The 18589-nt window shown below is 40.6% G+C and overlaps 1 protein-coding gene across 4 annotated transcripts in view; it reads left to right on the forward strand.

Moving 5' to 3' along the window:
* The window catches only part of DHRS12 (dehydrogenase/reductase 12), a 19212-nt gene extending 676 nt beyond the window's left edge, over window positions 1–18536 (forward strand). For 3 of the 4 annotated variants that reach the window (XM_089478079.1, XM_089478081.1, XM_089478082.1), the window contains exons 2-11: window positions 835–968; window positions 5029–5111; window positions 8701–8793; window positions 10104–10185; window positions 12398–12459; window positions 13918–14022; window positions 14950–15040; window positions 16040–16177; window positions 16680–17198; window positions 17437–18536. In XM_089478079.1, the coding sequence (XP_089334205.1) occupies window positions 835–968; window positions 5029–5111; window positions 8701–8793; window positions 10104–10185; window positions 12398–12459; window positions 13918–14022; window positions 14950–15040; window positions 16040–16177; window positions 16680–16795 (904 nt within the window). In that variant the 3' untranslated portion in view covers window positions 16796–17198; window positions 17437–18536. The remainder of the gene's footprint in view (window positions 1–834; window positions 969–5028; window positions 5112–8700; window positions 8794–10103; window positions 10186–12397; window positions 12460–13917; window positions 14023–14949; window positions 15041–16039; window positions 16178–16679; window positions 17199–17436) is intronic. The other variant, XM_089478080.1, reaches the window with a different exon arrangement.
* Window positions 18537–18589: the final 53 nt, after the last annotated feature.

Here is an 18589-nt window from a genome sequence, read left to right on the forward strand (position 1 = left end):
CACTACAGTTCATGTACATATGGTTTATGTACAAGTATATATAAAGACATCTAGGGGTAGCTGTGTTGGCCATATGGAAAATCCTATAGGATGTTATAGGATTATATATATATATATATATATATATTTGTTTGTTTGTTTTTGATTTTTTAAATATAAATTTTATTTCCTCCATAAAAACATATAAAACATACCTTTGATTTTGATTTGTTGTTGTTGTTGTTGTTGTTGTTGTTGTGTGCTTTCAATTTTCCGATTTAAGGCCGATTAAAACAGTATAAAATTAAGATTAAAACCATACACTTCAAAAACAATTAAAATTATTACTATTATTATTGTCATTATTATTTTGTTTTCTTATATCCCACCTTTCTCCCAACAAAGGGTCTCTCATATATATATATATATATATATATTTAGGGACATACATAAATACATATATTTATAGGGACTATAAAATAACCTAGTTAAAACAGCATAATAAAATTAAGATTAAAAGCATGCCAAAGTTTAAAACGTAATCTAACAAACCCTTGACTGAACCTATATTCAGTCAAAGAAGAAAAAGGATCGATTCTGGCGTTCTCACAGTTGGAATTGCGTCAAAACCGATTCTTCGCAGAAGAGCCTCAAAATAACTGCTACCAAAAACCCCCGGAGTTTTTGCATTTGCTCCGCTTTTTCCCCACTGGAATCGATCAAATGACGGTCAGAATCAATTTCCAGTGGGAATTAGGGGCATGTAACTCGAACCAGGAGCTTTTCGTAGCGGGAATGACCCCCTTGTGTTTTCTGAGTATGCCTGAGCCTCACTTTTTCAATGTGCTTCTCTAGGAGTGGCTATGAGTCGGCAAGCAAGCACTTTGTCCCCGGAGACTTGGAAGTAGATGTAACTGGGAGGTCTTTCATGGTCACCGGAGCCAACAGTGGGATTGGCAAAGCAACAGCAAAAGAGATAGCTAAAAGAGGTAAGTTGACGCTATTGAGCTTTACCTGAGACTGGTGTTTCTGAAGGGCAGGTCGCACAAATGTTTGTTGTTGTTAACTGCCTTCAAGTCAACCCTGTGTATGAGAGGCCTCCAAGTCACCCTCTCCTTAAGCACCCTGCTCAGCTCCTGCAGATTCATGGCCATGGCCTCTCTGAGTCTATCCATCTGGAATGTGGTCTTCCTCTTTTCCTATTGTGCTTTCTGCTTTGAGCGTCTTCAATAATCTTTCTATATCTCTGATTATTTTCTGCTAGTGTTATGGTGTGGCTGCTAGTATTATGGTTTCAACAATCTATGGCCTCAAACAGACGGCCCCAAAGGGCTGCTGTTTGGCTGATCTGGGGCATGCAAATGACACACACCCATGGATTGCTCAGAGGCTGCGCTGGAGCCACTGAACAAGGCCCAAAACCAGCTGCAAAAGGAGTGTTGTAATAAAACACTAGCAGACACCACTCCTTTTCCTGGCCTGTTTGGGACTGTGTCAGCAACCACCCTTAGGACCATGGCATTTCTGGCCACTCCTTCTGCCCTGGCTACTTCACCCCTGTATCTTAGATTGTTGATGTTCCTTCCTCCAATTTTCACATCCCCTTCCTCTGAGTCCAATCTTATTTTTTGTATGATGTTCTCAACATACAGGTTAAACAAATAGGGTGACAGAATGCAGCCTTGCCTGATCCCTTTGGCAGCTGGGGACCATTCCATTTCTCCATATTCTATCCTAACAGTAACCTCTTGTCACAACTACAGTTATGCATCAGAACTATCAAATGTTGTGACACACGCATTTCTAAGTATGATTCATAGTTTCTTGTGATCGTATACAATCAAATGCTTTGTATAGTCTTTATAGGCACTCAGACTAGCCACACTTATTTTCATTCCCAAATTATAGACAGAAACCTAGAGGGAAAGATGGGAATAATCCTCAGAAAGATGGTTTTTGCATGCGTGGTGTGACGTGGGATGTGCTTTTTTCCAGCTTCAGAATTTGTACAGGAGATCCATATTTTCATGGGTCAGCCGCCAGTTTTGCTGCCTATTCTATAGTTCACCAGGCTCCCACGCTTGCTTGCTTTCGCTGTGCATCTGCATCTGTTGGTTGAGCCATTGCCTTTAAAATATAAGGTACCTTGATAGAAATGAATGTTATTAACAGTTCAAGGAACTGAGGAGAGATGTGTTTGTATGTTACTGTTCCTTAACTAGGCTACTATCTATTGCAGTTTTTGCTGCAAACTTGTAGGGCCCATGATAGGGTCATAAGTCAGAAATGACTTGAAGGTACACAGCAACAGAAAATATAGGACTGTATTAACTTTTATAGGCTTTTGCTTGCTTGCTAAGAGAGATGGAGGGATAAGCAGAGGGAAAGGGACATTTAAATAAGCAGGATCCAAAACCAACCTCCAATCTCCAAAACCAACCTCATTTAATATGTTCATTTTTGTGTAAATAAACACCTCATGTAGAGAAAACTGTAGGCACTGGTTTAGGAAATAATTCTTTGGGCGCAATTTCATCCAGGTACGGAGGGGCAGCCATGCTTGTTAGCATGAGAAATAAATGAGAGATCAGTTATTACAATTATATTGAGCACTATGTAGCACAAATACATGTTAAGATTAACTGAATTAATTGCCTGAAGAAATTAAGTGGTGCTGTTGAACAGAATATTCTTCTTTCTTTCTTTCTGAGGGGCTAGTACTGAAAGAACATGGTGGAGGAATGATATCAGTCTTTCACCGCTCTTGAATGGGTTGTTTATTTTCAGTATTATTATTATTATTATTATTATTATTATTAACTTTTATTTATAAAGCGCTGTAAATTTACACAGCGCTGTACATACAATCTTTTTAATTGGACGGTTCCCTGCCCTCAGGCTTACAATCTAAAAAAGACACAACACAAAAGGAGAAGGGGAAGGGGATGAGGGCCAACAGTTCTTCTCTACCTCTGAGGCCTGGATCAGGGGAGATGGACTGGAAGAAGGACATAGCAATACAGGAAATGATTCAATAAAACAGGCAACAAAGGAACATCAAATAGCAAGTGACAATTATGCAATGCCTGGGAAAGCTTCTCTGAACAGGATGGTCTTCAGCTCCGTTTTGAAGCTGGTTAAAGAAGTGATGGCTCTTGCTCGCGGGGGAAGAAGGTTCCAGGAGTGAGGGGCAGCAAGTGAAAAGGGGTGAAAATGAGATGGGGCAGAGGAAATCCTGGGCTGGGACAGCAGACCTTGACTACCAGAACAGAGGACCCTGGTGGGAAGGTGAGGAAAAAGAAGGTCTGATAAGTAAGGAGGGGCCAGCCCATGGAGGGCTTTAAACGTCAGCAGTAGGAGCTTATACTGAATGCGGAAAGGGAGGGGGAGCCAGTGAAGGGATGCCAACACAGGAGAGATGTTGTCAGAGCGGTGGGTGGAAGTGATAATGCGTGCAGCTGAACGCTGGACAGAGATTAAAGGACGGAGGTGAGAAAGAGGATCTAAACCAGTCAAGAACAGAGTCTGAGAACCCAAGGTCAGAGAGTATGTCAATTAGGAGACAGTGATCAACGGTGTCAAAGGCTGCAGGCAAATCGAGAAGGATGAGAACAGAGTAAAGGCATTAGCCTTGGCCTGTAAAAGGTCATTCGAGATCTTAGTGAGAGCTGTCTCTGTAGAATGCCTTGGGCGGAAACCAGACTGAAAGGGATCGAGGATGGAATTGGCTTCAAGAAACTCGAGACAGCGAGAATAAACAGCCCGTTCCAAAACTTTAGACAGTTTTTAGACAAAACTTTAGGCCACCTTTCAGAGTTACTCCTTCAAAGAGAGCTCACAGAGTATCAGAATGCCATTCATTACAATGTATTACAAACCATAAAATCATAACTTCACAAACTAAAACATTAACGTATTAACATAACTTATGAGCCCATACAGACAGGCCAAAATAAAGCTGCTTCGGGTCACTTTGGAGGTATGCTGTTTAAATGATGCATGAGTCCTAAGAGGTCGAAAGCTGTGGCAAAGTCATGCTTCAGTCGTAAGGACCAGAGCACAGCTATGGCACAGCTTCTGGCCTCTTAAGATGCATATGTCATTTAAACAGCATAACTCCAAAGTGACCCGAAGCAGCTTTATTTTGGCCTGTCTGTACAGGCCCTTATGTTAGCATATAACAGCAACATCTAAACATAAAAATCAACAGAAAAAACAGCAGCCGTTACATATGATATATTAAAATATTAATAAAGTGGTTTGGAACACATATTAAAAAGTGTATTGAAATATATTGCATTTAAATTAAAAGCAGTTTGGAACTCACCATGAAAAGATCTTCAAAAACAGTTAAAATAGTCACCATAAGAGATTGTTTACCTGTATAGGCAATACGTTCTGCAAATACGACACCACCACTAAAAAGTTCCTCTCTCCAGTGTCTGTCAGTCTAATACTTCTTAATGGTAGGGTTTTAGAGATCTTTCTTAAAGTGTGAGTAGGTTCATTCAGGTGCAGATGCTCTTAGATATCTTGATTTCAGACCATTTAGGATGTTTAAAATAAATGTTAGTATTTAGCCTTTCATGTCAATCATGACTTTCCAGTCAAGTGAGGGCCCAGCCATGTAATGCTTTACCCTCAGTGAAGGTAAACATGTGCAGGCGATCACATGAATCAGGTCAAATGTGGTCAGATGTTCACAGCCAAGGCCTGGTTCACATGAAATACTACTTACTAGCACTATTCTTCCACCATTCTATTTGGGTTCTAGGTAAATGTGAGAACTAACGCATAGACCTTGGTCCCTGTGAACCTGTACTGATTTTATCATGTGAAGCTGGGTGTTTTCAGTTGCTTTAGAGTTTTACTAGTTAACACTTTGAAATACGAGGTTTCTTTCTCATATACTTCTTAATGAAATGTATTGTGTTTGCATTTTCACACACATACAATTCTATCAGATATGAGAGGAACATGGAAAACTGACTGAAATATTGCTTCCCCATAAATATTTGTATCCCACTGATTCTTGCTGAATTCCTTCAGGGGGAACAGTTCATCTAGTTTGCCGAAACAGAGACCGAGGTGAAGAAGCTAAAAAAGAAATAACAACAGAAACTGGAAATCAGGTAAGATTTGCTTTGGGATTTCTTCTTCCTTTTTATCCTTTGTTGCCAGAACAATTGCAGGTTTGTTTGTTTTCAAACAAAGTTGGTAATATTGGACTAGTTGCTAGTTTTGTTAGTTTTGTCACTTATTCCACTTAACTAAGCCAGCTTGTTTTCTGCTGTTCCAGAAACTGGAACATGAACGAGTGGATTCCAGTTACAAAAAAGAGGTTTCACTTAAACACAAGGAAGAGCATTTTTATTGTAAGAGATGTTTGAGAGTGGAATAAACTTCATCAGAGGGTGGTACACTCCCCATCTTTCAAAGGCCTGTTACAGACTGCCCAAAGAAAGCTGCTTTGGGTCTCTTTGGAGGTATGCTGTTTAAATGATGCATGGGTCCTAAGAGTCCGGAGGTCGCGCCAAAGCCACACTCCATTCCTAAGCACTGGAGTGCAGCTTTGGTGCAGCTTCCAGATTCTTAGGATGCATGCAGCATTTAAACAGCATACCTCCAAAGAGACCCGAAGCAGCTTTATTTTGGCAGTCTGTAACAGGCCAAAGTCTTTAAATAGAGGTTGGATGGGCTTCTTTTAGGGCTCCACATGTCCACTTTAGTTGTGTATTCTTGCACAGCAACGTGTTACACTAGTTGGCCAATATGGTTCCTGCTAACTCTATGGTTCTATGACTGCATTTGATGTTGCCTAAGTCCTTTGCAGGATATAAAATAAAAGACTATTAACCACTTTTGTGGTTGTTTTGGATGCACTCCAACTCCAGGACTTCAAAATAAAAAGCAGTTATTTTCCTGTGAACATAGAAAACAACAAAGAGTGTACAATTAGTGCCAGACATGGTTCAACTAAATGGATCTGTTGTATTACATGTGGCACTTTAGTTGTATTTCTTCTAAAATAAAAAGCATAAGAAGACACAGAAATATCTCAGACTGTTGGCATCTTTAAAGCAGTTTAAAATCTGTAGCGTGCAAAGGAGCTCATGTTTTCTTGATACAAATACCCAGTATTTAAATTAGGATTTAAAACTTAAAAACAAACATTAGAAGAAATGTTCTCTAACCTGTTTTTTCCCAAAATCAAGAACTGTTTATCTTCTTCAGTGTTCTTCCCCAGAGACAGCAGCCAGAATCCTCTAAGGCAGCTATGAATGTATAACCTGGAGTTACACACTCATGGCTGTTAGGTATTCATGGTCCCTATGCAGTCCCCTGTTTCCAATTTATGGTGACCCTACAGCAACCCTGTCACGTGATTTTCTTGGAAAGATTTGTTCTGAAAGGGTTCATCCTTGCCTTCCTCAGAGGTTGAGAGAGTGTGATTTGCCCATATTCACCCAGTCAGTTTCCATAGCTGAAAAAGATTTGAGCCTAGGTCTCCAGTACCATAGTCCAGTGATCAAGCCACTATATCACACTGGCTTTCAGCTGGAAGCTACATGTTGTTTGTTGTTATGTTCCTTCAAAAGTCATTTCTGATTTATGGACCATGAAATTCCCCCAGTCTCCATTTCCTGGGAAGAAGCCACTGTGATGAATGGGGCTCTGTTCCGCTTTTGCCCATCCTCTCTCTCCACACAAGCAATCTCCAGCACGAATGGCAATTGTGAAGGGCCCTGTCTCTGCCTGTTGCACTGGAGATCACTTATGGGAATAGTGGAAACATCAGTCAGCTGTTTTCTAATCCACAGGGGAACAGCAGCCCCATTGATCTCAGCGACTCAGCTTTCTAGTTGGTGGGGTTTGGGCTGAGGCTCACCACCTAGCACTGTAACTACAGTGTGTAGGCATCCATAAATCAACAGGAAAAAAGAAATCTTGAAAGTAAACAAAGGTTGGATACCAGTCCTCAAAAACACCAAAAAACACCAAAATCAAGGCTCAGAACATACAAATCAGCAGGGGGGGGGGGGGGCAGGGGGGTTTCCCAGAAGACAATGGATCACTAATTCAATAGACACCTTGAGGCCTTGCCATTCAACAACAGAACAATACACAGATTAACATATAAATCAATTCCTCTCAACCAAGGGTCACACAGTATATATACCTCACTCTCTTCCATGCCACCATTATCTGAAGATGCCAGCCAAAGATGCAGGTGAAACATCAGGAATAAATTCTTCTAGAACACAGCCTGAAAAACCCACAAAAAACTTATACTCACCTTTCTCCACTGTCCTGCTATTGGTAACACAAGTCAGGATCATTTGGTTGGGAGAGGTTTTCACCCAAGGTCCCAACGCTGTCAGGAGAGTGGCAGAGGAACAGCAATGTCAGTGGGGAATACAGCAGGTTTGGAAGAGGTTGTGAAAGCCTCTGCTATCTCACAATGAACCAACATGCTATCACCATTTCCCTTTTGCTGATAATGGTGAAGAAGCAGACATCGTGGGATTACTGTGGCTTTCTCCCTATGATCTTGTCGCTAAACTCCAGATTCCACTTTACAGTAAAGGAAGGAAAAGAAAGCACAAGTTATCCATATTGTAATTCTGTTTCTTGCTTTGTATGCACGTTACATCTTATGGCAGCATCTGCTCTGCAGAAATAATGCAGATTGACACTGCTTTAACTGCCATATCTCAGTGCTGTGGAATTCTGCTAATTGTAGTTTTGTGCGACATTAAGCCTTCACTGACAAAGAGCTCTGGTGCCACAACAAACTACAATTTGCAGAACTCAGTTGCACTGAACCATGGCAATTAAAGTGGTGTCAAACCGCACTGTCATCAGTGCAGCTACAGCCAGAGTCACATCTGTAGTAGCTTTCAGGATCTTATCTTTGTATCTGATTTTTTTTATTGTTGTACTATTCCCGTCAATCACAAATATGATAGGGGTCCTTAACCCTTAAATTAAATGTTTTTTGGAAAAGTAGATATAGGGGTGAAACAGAACGGCAGCTTCAGCTGGCTTCGGGGTGGCATGGGGGCATGGCCACATCCCATTGCCATCCCCAAGCAGTGTCATGCTGCCCACCCAACCAGACAATGGGCAGTGTTGAGGCGCTCCAGCGGCTTGGCATTTACATGCTGCATGCCACAAGAGCGCCGAAAAGCCACCGCCTCAGCAGAAAAGACACCCCTTTTCCGGCGCAAAAAGAAGTGGTATTTTGCTGTTTCCTTTTGTGCTGGAAAAAAGCTGGATTTGGGCCATGGTGTGCAGTTGCTGCGGCCCTAATCCAGCACTTAAAGGGGCAACATCAAGCCACCCCTATATGGCCATCTGTTTCGGCCCATAGTCAACACCTACCATGTGATTGTGTAGTGTTGTTAAAAGTGTGTTAAGTAGTAACCAATCATATCAATTCTGTGGACACGTTTGGATATTTTGTGTGTGTTTTGAGTGTTTATCTGTGCCAGTAATATCAGTTTTGTGAACACCTTTGGATATTAGCTTACTTGCTAATTAGCTTACTTGCTGTTCACCGCTATGATCTTTGGAATAGCAGTATAAAAATAAAACAAATTATTAAATTATTATTATTTTATGTCCCAGCTGTATCTACGAGGTAAGTAAGATTTCAAGAGAGGCTGTAGTGCAGAAAGCCACATTTCTTTCTTGCTTTCTTTTCTTGTCTTTCCCTAGAATGTTTTTGTCCATATTCTGGACATGTCTGACCCCAAAGGAATTTGGAAATTTGCCGAACAGTTCAAGAATGAACACAGACTAAATGTCTTGGTGAGTTGGGAACATAACACAAAAGGACAGCTCAACTTCCAGAAGCAAATTGGCATTGAGAGATACTGGCTGTTTGAAGGCAACTGTGGGCTTGAACAAGTAACAATTTGGCAATAGTAATGTACTGTCAATACTGTGGAATGCCTATGCAAGCATTCTGCCTTTCCTTAAGAAACAGACACTTTCATGTGGCAGCTTAATTGGGGGCATACTTATCAAATTTGCAGATAACACCAAAGGACAGAAACAAAAATCAAAATGACCTGAATAGACTAGAAAGCTGGACCAAAGATAACAAAATGAAATTCAACACGGAGAAATGTAAGGTACTGCATTTATGGCAGAAAAATGAAATGTATAGATATAGGATAAGGGACACCTGGCTGAAGGAGACTACGTGTGAAAGGGATCTAGGAGTCCAAGTAGACCACAAGTTGAACATGAGTCAACAGTGTGATGCAGCAGCTAATAAGGCCAATGCAATTTTATGCTGCATCAATAAAAGTATAGTGTCTAGATCAAGGGAAATAATAATGCCACTCTATTCTCCTTTGGTCTGGCCCCACCTGGAATACTGTGTCCAGTTCTGGGGACCACAATTCAAAAAGGACATTGAGAAACTGGAGCGTGTCCAAAGGAGGGCGATTAAAATGGTGAAGGGCCTGGAAACCATTCCCTATGAGGAATGCCTTAGGGAGCTGGGGATATTTAGCCTAGAGAAGAGAAGGCCTGTTTAAATATTTGAAGGGATGTCATATTGAGGAGGGGGTGAGCTTGTTTTCTGCTGCTCCAGAGAACAGGACCCGGAACAGTGGATGCAAACTGCAGGAAAAGAGATTCCTCCTCAACATTAGGAGGAACGTCCTGACAGTAAAGGCTGTTCGACCGTGGAACACATTCCCTTGGAGTATAGTGGAGTCTCCTTCCTTGGAGGTCTTTAAACAGAGGCTGGATGGCCATCTGTCAGGGATGCTTTGAATGTGATTTCCTGCATGGCAGGGGGTTGGACTGGATGGCGCTTGTGGTTTCTTCCAACTCTATGATTCTATGGTTCTTAATGCAGTGTTGAAGTTTATTACTAATGGCAACACAGTGATGTGACTCCTATACATTCATTGAGTCAGACACACCGCCCCCCCCCCCCCCCGATCCATCATGTTCAGTATTGTCTACACTGAGTGTCAATAGCTTTCTCAAGTTTTCAGACAGGAGTCTTTCCTAGCCCTAAATGGAGATGCTAGGGATTGAACCTGTGAATAATCTGCTCTCTCAGAACAATCACATTTTTTGTCTTACATTTTTCTTCCTAGATCAACAATGCAGGCTGCATGATAAACAAAAGAGAACTAACAGAAGATGGGCTTGAAAAGAATTTTGCTACGAACACTTTGGGTAAGTAGGGCAGTTTTCCCAGGGAGATGATTCAAACTATCATAAACCTCTCAAGCTTTCCTAATGCCTGAGTAAAGCTTGCTTGTATTTTTCCAGTTAACAAAAACAATATCAATCTCCTCCCAAGTGGCTTCTATATTCTCAGCTGGTAAGAGAGGGAACAATTCTATCCACTGCCTCACCACTCCTTTTAGACTGCAGCAAGGTAGATTTCTATTGGATCCTATTATTAGATAAAAGCAGTTCAGTTTCCTGGTGGGGAAGGCTGTGGAATGTGTCCTTGGAGGTTTTTATTAACCAGCTAAAAGGGTGTGATCGAGGTGTTGCTTTACACAAGGTATCCTGCCAAAGGATAACTTGAATAAGTGCTGTCCTCTCCTAGGTTTCATGCATTCTTTGAAAAAGCTGAATACTTCATACCCCAAACTGTAGTTTCCGATTCCATGTACAATTAGTAGAGAGGCATCAGAGTTGTTAGTATGTGGAATAAATGCCACAGAAGGCTTTTTAAAAAAGCCCTTCCGTTCTGGGGGGCGTCTTCTCTCTTATGTGCTGCTGATAACAGAGGAAGTAGATTGAGTGAATGAGCATTCTTGGACCATTACTCTGAATGAGGTTTAGCTAATACTACTAATCTTAATTGCAAAAGGAAAGAGATGGACCCAACAGAGCTTCCCTGTGCTGTGTGACTTGAGTTTTCTGGAAGTGGGGTGGAAGACTTGAAAGAGTAGGCTGCTTGCTGAAAGCCAGATTGAAAATTTCTGTATTCTACCAAAGGTGTGATGCACACAGATGGATTCTGTAATTAATATTGGCTTAAAGTGATGCCTTTTCCTTTTACACTAGCCCTGTGGTTGTGAACATCCGTTCTGAAATGCTGAATTGTCCAAAGGGTATGGGAAACTACTTGCAAGCCAAAAAGTAGCTTAAGAGGTGTTGATATGAGGCTATGATCTGGGGAGAAACAGAAGCAGCAATGGTGTTTAGAGCCAAATTGGAGTATGGATGGAAGGGTGTAATGATGGGAGTGGTTTTTAACTCAATAGTCTACATGTAAGTATGTTCTTAATCTTCCCAGTATCCCGATCTTCTCAGTTTCGAAAGGCCCATTATCCTACATGGGGGACAAGATTATATTCTGTTTTTATGGGTCTTTTTTTGAGATAACAGCATTTGAAAAGTTATGAGACCAGTGGAATAATACTATCTAGCGCAAAACAAAAACCATATCGAATGCCTCTCCTTTACTGCTTTAAGATGTATTTTACCCTGGATTCGTTTCAGTTTTGTTATTCATCATTAATAACATTTTTGTTTGAATATTTCTTTTGCTTCTGCAATCTGCAAAACATATATACTTTTCCAATTGATGCATTCGTGGAATAGTAAAAGAAGCCTTCAGAAAATCTGAAGTATTAAGGCAACTGTTGCACAATCTTCGCCAGTGGTTCTCACACTTTTTCCCCTTTTGACCCCCTTTATATCTACATGTGGATGTTGTCCCCCCCCCACTCAATGTTGTAATGAACAAAAATATTTTGTTTGTTTAGTGTGCATATTTTCATTTGCACATTCTTGCATATTCATATTTTAACATTTTATAAGGAAATCACATTGTTCAAATTAGAACAGATATATTTAAATACAGTCAATATTTAATTAATGTATAAATTTTACACATAACATTTGGAAAGAGGAGGAGGAGGCAGGATCAGGGCCTCTAAGTCTTGTGCTCCCTGCTGAGCAACCACCATCACCCCTATCCAGGGGTTCCACCCCACCATTTGAGAACCACTAATCTAGGCCCAAGATGGTTTCTGCAAATGGTAGATTTTGCCTGGCAGGCAGTTTTTGACTGGACTGTAAGTGCTGAGTTGTTCCCTTTTAAAAATCTTGTCAATCACAGGTAGTTGGGTCATGTTTACATGTATATATGTGACAACTGGTGGCTCCCACCTACATCAGTAAGAGTGAATACATTCCAGGCTTTAGTCCATAATTTTGAGAAGCTGTTCAGAATGCTGCATTATATCCCCAAAATAGGTTCAGCATCTTGGACAGCTCCTTATGTTATCAGAAATCTGAAACAGACACACTGTTGTAGTGGGTTAACAATCTCCTCTCCCCCCACCCCCACCTTTTGCACACACACCAACAATTGAGTTTATTGTAGAAGGAACTGCCTGTTAAACATTCTGAATTTATCTTTTAGGTACATATATTTTAACAACAGTTCTACTACCTCTCTTGGAAAAAGAAGATGACCCTAGAGTTGTAAGTCTGTATGCCTTTAATTTGAAGGCACATGTTGTCACTTGCTGGGGTAGCCCTTTCTTTGTGCATGTTCTTGATGCAAATAGATTGGTGGTGCCAGTTACAGCTTGGGAGAGCTGGCCATTTTTGTTGATAGGAGTCACACATAGAAGAGAGACCGACTGCGATTTGAGGTATAAAACCATTTTATACACCCAAAGACTCACTCTCTCTTTTACGTCGGATTTACTGGATGTTTCCAGTGCCTTCTGCTTTCCCTCACTCTTGCTGATGTCAAGAGATACAGCACCAGAACTGCATGAAGTAACAGGTTTGAGGAGAATACTTTTATATTCTTCAAAAAGAGGTCAACAGCTTTGTAAGACTTTCAGTGGTCTTAATTTACATGTCAGTGTTATAGGAACATTTGTGAGGGAGAGGAAATAATGAACCTCAGACACTAGAACAAGCTTACTATAACAGGTTCATACTATAAGGGTTGCATAATCATGGACCGTTTATTTCTGGGGCCTTACATGGTTTCAGTTAACAGCTGCTTTACTGAGCTACAAAGAAGCCTAATGTCTATACTAGGCCCACGCCAAAAACCAAAGGATTCTATGTTTTGAGGATGTGTAGTTACTGCTTACCTCATGCTTTATTGAGATATTATTTCAGCAGCACATTGTGACTGTTGTTAGAAAAGTGCTTTCATCACCAGCTTTTGGAAGTGTTTCTTGTCTCATTCCAACCCTTGTGAAGCAAAAAGGAAAAGCTCTTTTGTGTCTCTGGAAGCCAGTGGGTGTTAAAAAGAATGTTCATTCCAGTTCAGCATAGCTGAACTACTTCCAGCAACAGCTTTTTGTGTCTATCAGTGTGTGTGTATGCATGTACTTGTAAGATTCATTTATGTCTTTCAAAGAGAGAGAAAAAAGATTGGGCTCACTGTCTGACATAGTGGCTTTTTATGTACAGGTTCAGGAGTTTTCTGATTGAATAGTTAATAAAGTATCTTTGCACTGTGACTTTTAAAGAGCTAGAAATCAACACAACTTTCTAGGGAGATAGCCAGCATGATGTAAGACTCTACGTTTCAGATCCCTTTAAATAAATTGCTCTGCCTAGTTATTGTTTGTCATTTTGAGTGGCATAAAGTGCATTTGGTACATATTTCGTACAAATCAAGACTGTTCCTTCCAGTGATTTTCATTTTGTAAGATCCAAAACACACCACATAAATAATCCAGTTTGAGACCACTTTAACTGCCCTGGCTCAATGCTAGGGAGTTCTGAGAACTGTAGTTTTGCGAGGCATTTAGCCTTCTCTTTCAGAGAGCTCTGGAGTAACAATAAACTACAGTTCTCAGGATTCCCTAGCACTCAGCCAGGGCAGTTAAAGCAGTCTCAAACTGGATTATTTCTGCCGTGTGTTCCCAACCTAGGTTTCTGACACTGATACATTTTAATTTTTATTTCCAGATCACTGTCTCTTCAGGAGGGATGTTAGTTCAGAAACTGAATGTATCAGATTTGCAGACAGAAAATACAGCATTTGATGGGACAATGGTCTATGCACAAAATAAGGTAGGATTCATAGTCCTTGAAGAAAAATCAGAGCACAGAAGATGATAAAGTTCCTTTGCACACCCATGCAGCAGTTCTGAGTAAATTCCATTTTGGTGCAAAAATGAAAAGGACTCTGGGAAAAGGACTGCAAACTTATGTGTTTCATAAGGTGTTTTTTTAAAAAATAGAGGTTTGCTATTATCTGTTGCTAGAATCGTGTTGGTGATATATGCTAACATACCCCCTATGGCAGTACCTGTGATTTTGGGGATGCTGTGAAAGGAGGTATCTTATACCTCCTTCTGCAACACCCTCACCCTGAATGTCCACTAGCAGTTGGGGCACTCTTCTGCATTTTGGTCCCTCTAGATACCAGTTGGCTTTGGGGGTGTTCCAGAGTTTGTTCCACTCCACTTCAGCAACAACAAAATCCTGAGGGCCAAGCTTGCTTCTTCTTCTCCATGTGCAGAACATCTTGATCCCACTCACAAGTGATCAGAGGGATGGAGTTGCACTAAGTAACTCCCTGGCTGCTGTTGTGCACCCAGGCTAGGCATAAGGGAAAAGGAGCAGCCTCCACCCTTGGATGACTGCTGTAAAGGTACTCATGGGAGAATTGGGCCCTGCCTGCCTGCTAATTGGATTTCAGCCTACAAGGTTAGAATGGAGATGCAGAGCCCAGCAGGCAATCTCAGTTCTGTATGTGCTTTTAATAGTGTTGTTTGCAAGGAGCTCTGTTTGGTTAAAAACAACAACCTTGAAACTGAGACAGAAGTCTGCAGTATGTTCATGCACAATGGAGAAGATACTCTGCAGTGGAAAGAGGAAAAAATAATGGCTGACCAAGTAATTATTGTGTCCTTTCCCTAGTAGTTGATATTAAGATGCTGAACTAAATGGCCTATTGCTCTTTTTTCCAGTTTGATGCCTTTTATTGTATCCTAGAGACAGCAAGTGGTCATGACCGAACAGTGGGCTAAAGCACACCCCAGCATCCACTTTTCTTCTATGCATCCTGGCTGGGCAGATACTCCAGGTATTTGTTGCTGAGTAGGAATAGCATCTCTTTGCCTAAATATAAAGTGGCTTTGACTGCTGCTTGAAGGAAACTCCCCATGTCACTTTGTCTGCTGTGCTTTCCTTTATAATGTTTGAACTTTGCATCCTTTCCCTTGATCAAGAAAACATGTGAAAAGATTGTACTCCTGACCAAACTAGTAAGTGGAACAATCAGAAAATACATTCTACCTGTCCTTTGCACTTCTTTGACTTTACCTGAGAGCTAAGCAGAGGTTACCTTGCAATAAATCTTAGGGCAGAGTTCTTTATACAGTTTTGAAAGAATCTGTTTGTGTTTGTGAATTTACTTGCTTTTGAGCCACGAACAGTGTTAATGTATTAAGTGGCTAGATTTGAAAATTTGTTAATGCACTATCCATAGTCTAATGGATGGTGCCGATTGTCAATTCTGCATGTTGCACCCGCATAGGAGTCTACAAAGAAGTGCAGAAACTCAAGGTGTTATACTTTTGAAATTTCCGAAGGGGTGTGTGTGTATATTAGTTTTTTTTAAAGCAGCATTTGCGATGAACACTTAACTGCAGCATCTTCAGCCACCAAGAAAGGAATATGTTCCTGTAGTTTGAGGCCTTCAGTTTTCTATTTTGTATTGTGTGAGATTTGTATTGTCCTAAAGGAATTATTCTAAAACTACAAATATAAATAATGTACAGATGCACATTTGTACACTTAGCAGCAGTGTCTGTTAATACAAGAGTGCAGTTTGTGGTAGACAGAAGGGATCTCTTGTGCAAAATATAGCGTGAGAGAACTGACACTTAGTAACAAAAATATGAGATGAATAATGGTGATCACTAATGCAAAGAGAGACTTTGCAGGCTGGAAGGAGTACAGTAACATATTCCAAAACTATGATAGAACCCCATTGATTATTGGGAGACAAGCCTTTTGCCACTTACTTTGTGAGGAAGGATTTTTTTTTTTACATGCACTTATCATAGCCATTATCTTGTAGCGGTAAGGTCATCTATGCCAGATTTCTATGAGAAGATGAAGAACAAATTACGGACAGAGGCTCAAGGCGCAGACACTGTGATATGGCTTGCAGTTTCCCCTGCAGTGAAGAGACAAGCAAGCGGCCAATTCTTTCAAGGTAAGTTTTCACTAGTGTATCCTTGAAATTAAGAAAGTATGGGAAAATCTGTCCTCTAGCAATATATGAAAACTAAAAAAGGGGGAGGGAAAGGAAAAATTAAGTGTGAATGCAGCAAGTATTGGAAAATATACATATTCCTGCTAGGATTGGCTGTAGCTCTGTGTAGTGTGCTTTTGGTGGCAATTTGGGTTTATTGCTGTGTCCTCAGTGAAACAGCCTTAGCACATTAGATCATTACATGCTATCCATCTGATGTTGGATTACAATTATTATTAGTTTTAATCAGCATAGCTAATGGTAAGGAATTATGGGAATTGTGGTCCAAAACAATTCCTGAGCTTTGTTTTATGTTGTGAACATTTAAATTAAAAATGCCTTAACTGTGGACCCTCAACTAGTGTTGCACACTTGTTCACTAATACTAATAAAATTCAGGAAAGACTGGTTCCCCCTGAGCCAGTTCTGATTGTTCAGATTCATTCTGCATTTTTACTTCCAGACAGACAACCTGTTTCAATCCACTTACCACTGGCATGGACAAAATCTTCACCTGGTGATGAAGAAAAACTGATGCAGGTTCTTGAAGAGCTCTCTCGGCAGTTTAAGTCCCAATAATCATTACTTTCTACTTGCCCTTTAACAAGAGTTCTAGTAGTATAGCATTACATTACAGCAGCATTTTCCGAAACTGAACTGAAGTTAACAAAGCAGCACTGCAATTGAAAATTTGCAATATATGGAAGCCAATTTCAACAAGAACTCACATGCTTCATTTCGCAGCAGAAAAACATCTGAAGCTTTCCTAGCTGGTTTTCTGTGCTTTACACGTATCTGATTTTTGCTCAGTAGAATTGTGCAGGGTTTCTAGAACAGGCTTCTGGAAAAAGCTGAAAACATGCAGACATTGTGCTGATTCCTGAAAAAAATTGCCCTAGTTTGTTTCAGTTGAACAAGTCAGTTGAAACTAATTCCAGCGTCACTTGTGTTTGCAAGCCAGCCCAGAGAATAAGATTTTATGGCCTGTTACAGACAGGCCAAAATAAAGCTGCTTCGAGTCACTTTGGAGATATGGTATTTCAATGATGCATGCGTCCTAAGAGTCCAAAAGCCGCACCAAAGCTGCACTCCAGTCCTTAGAACTGGCGCATGGCTTTGGTGTGGCTTTTGGCCTCTTAGGATGCATGCATAATTGAAATACCATACCTCCAAAGTGACTCAAAGCAGCTTTATTTTGGCCTGTCTGTAACAGGCCATAGTTTTCAAAATACATCAAGGTTTGAGAGGGTAGTGGAAAAAAAGAAGAGAGCTCTTGCATTTCTCCAGTCACAGTTCCAAATCATTTTGATCCTTCATTTAGCCATTTCACTCTTGCTGTTTTTAATAATAATAATAATAGCCCAAGAGTTTTCCCTTTTTAAGAGGGAGGCCGTGGGCCAAGACAAGAATACTCACTATTCAAAACTTCGGAGGGCTCTCTCACAACTTTGAGCTTACCCCTATTTTGAAGCCTGTGTGCATGTGTATTGTGTGCCTTCAAGACTTTTCAACTTATGGCAACCCAACGGTGAACCTTGGCAGGTTTCTTTAGAAAGGGCTTGCTGCCATCCTCTGAGGCTGAGAGAGCGTGACTTGTCCAAGGTCACCCAGTGGGTTTACATTGGCAAGTGGTGATTTGAACCCTGGTCTCCAGAGTCATAGTTTCAATACTCAAACCACTACACCACAGTGGAAGCCTGACAGAATGTAAACTGTTCCTGAAAGGCCTGTCACTGCATCTGATATTTGCCTTAGAAAGCCCATAAAATCAAGGGTTTTGATTTTGTGTCAATTGTAGTTCACCCCTTCTCTTGCAATGAAGTCAGTAAATTTACATCCTAGTGATACCTTAAAGCATTACAACAAGCCAAATACTTTGAGCAATTATGCAAGGATACTCAGCCAGACATTTCAGCTTTCAGACAGATATGATTGTGGCAAGCAGTAGGAACCATTTCACTGGTATGATGAAACATGTCTGGTCCTGCAAGCAGTTCTGTGACTGTGGTTCACTTCCTTAAGGTTAAGGATCAGTTAAGAACATGGGGGTATATGGCACTCATGGCTAAGAGCTGGGAAGCATGTTAAGGACATCCTTTAATCAACTGGTAAATTCTCCCTTATCAAAATTATAGCTGGAAGATGCTTTGTTATACATTTATAGTGTAAAGTGTAATGGATTTGTATATTTTGTAACCAATGAAAATTAATATTGAAGAATAAATAATATGCACTTTGAGGCAAAGAGGAGTTGGTTTCACTGTGACTTCCCACAGCAGATGAGATATAAACATTTACAGGAACGCTGTATAGCCTAGCTTTAAAAGAGGCAGTTTTGTTTTGTATTTTTTAAATTTTTATTTTCGGGGGGGG

This window comes from Sceloporus occidentalis, unplaced genomic scaffold (assembly GCF_023333645.1).
Source record: "Sceloporus occidentalis isolate IW3139 unplaced genomic scaffold, rSceOcc1.0.p SCAF_12, whole genome shotgun sequence".
NCBI classification, from domain to species: Eukaryota; Metazoa; Chordata; class Lepidosauria; order Squamata; family Phrynosomatidae; genus Sceloporus; species Sceloporus occidentalis.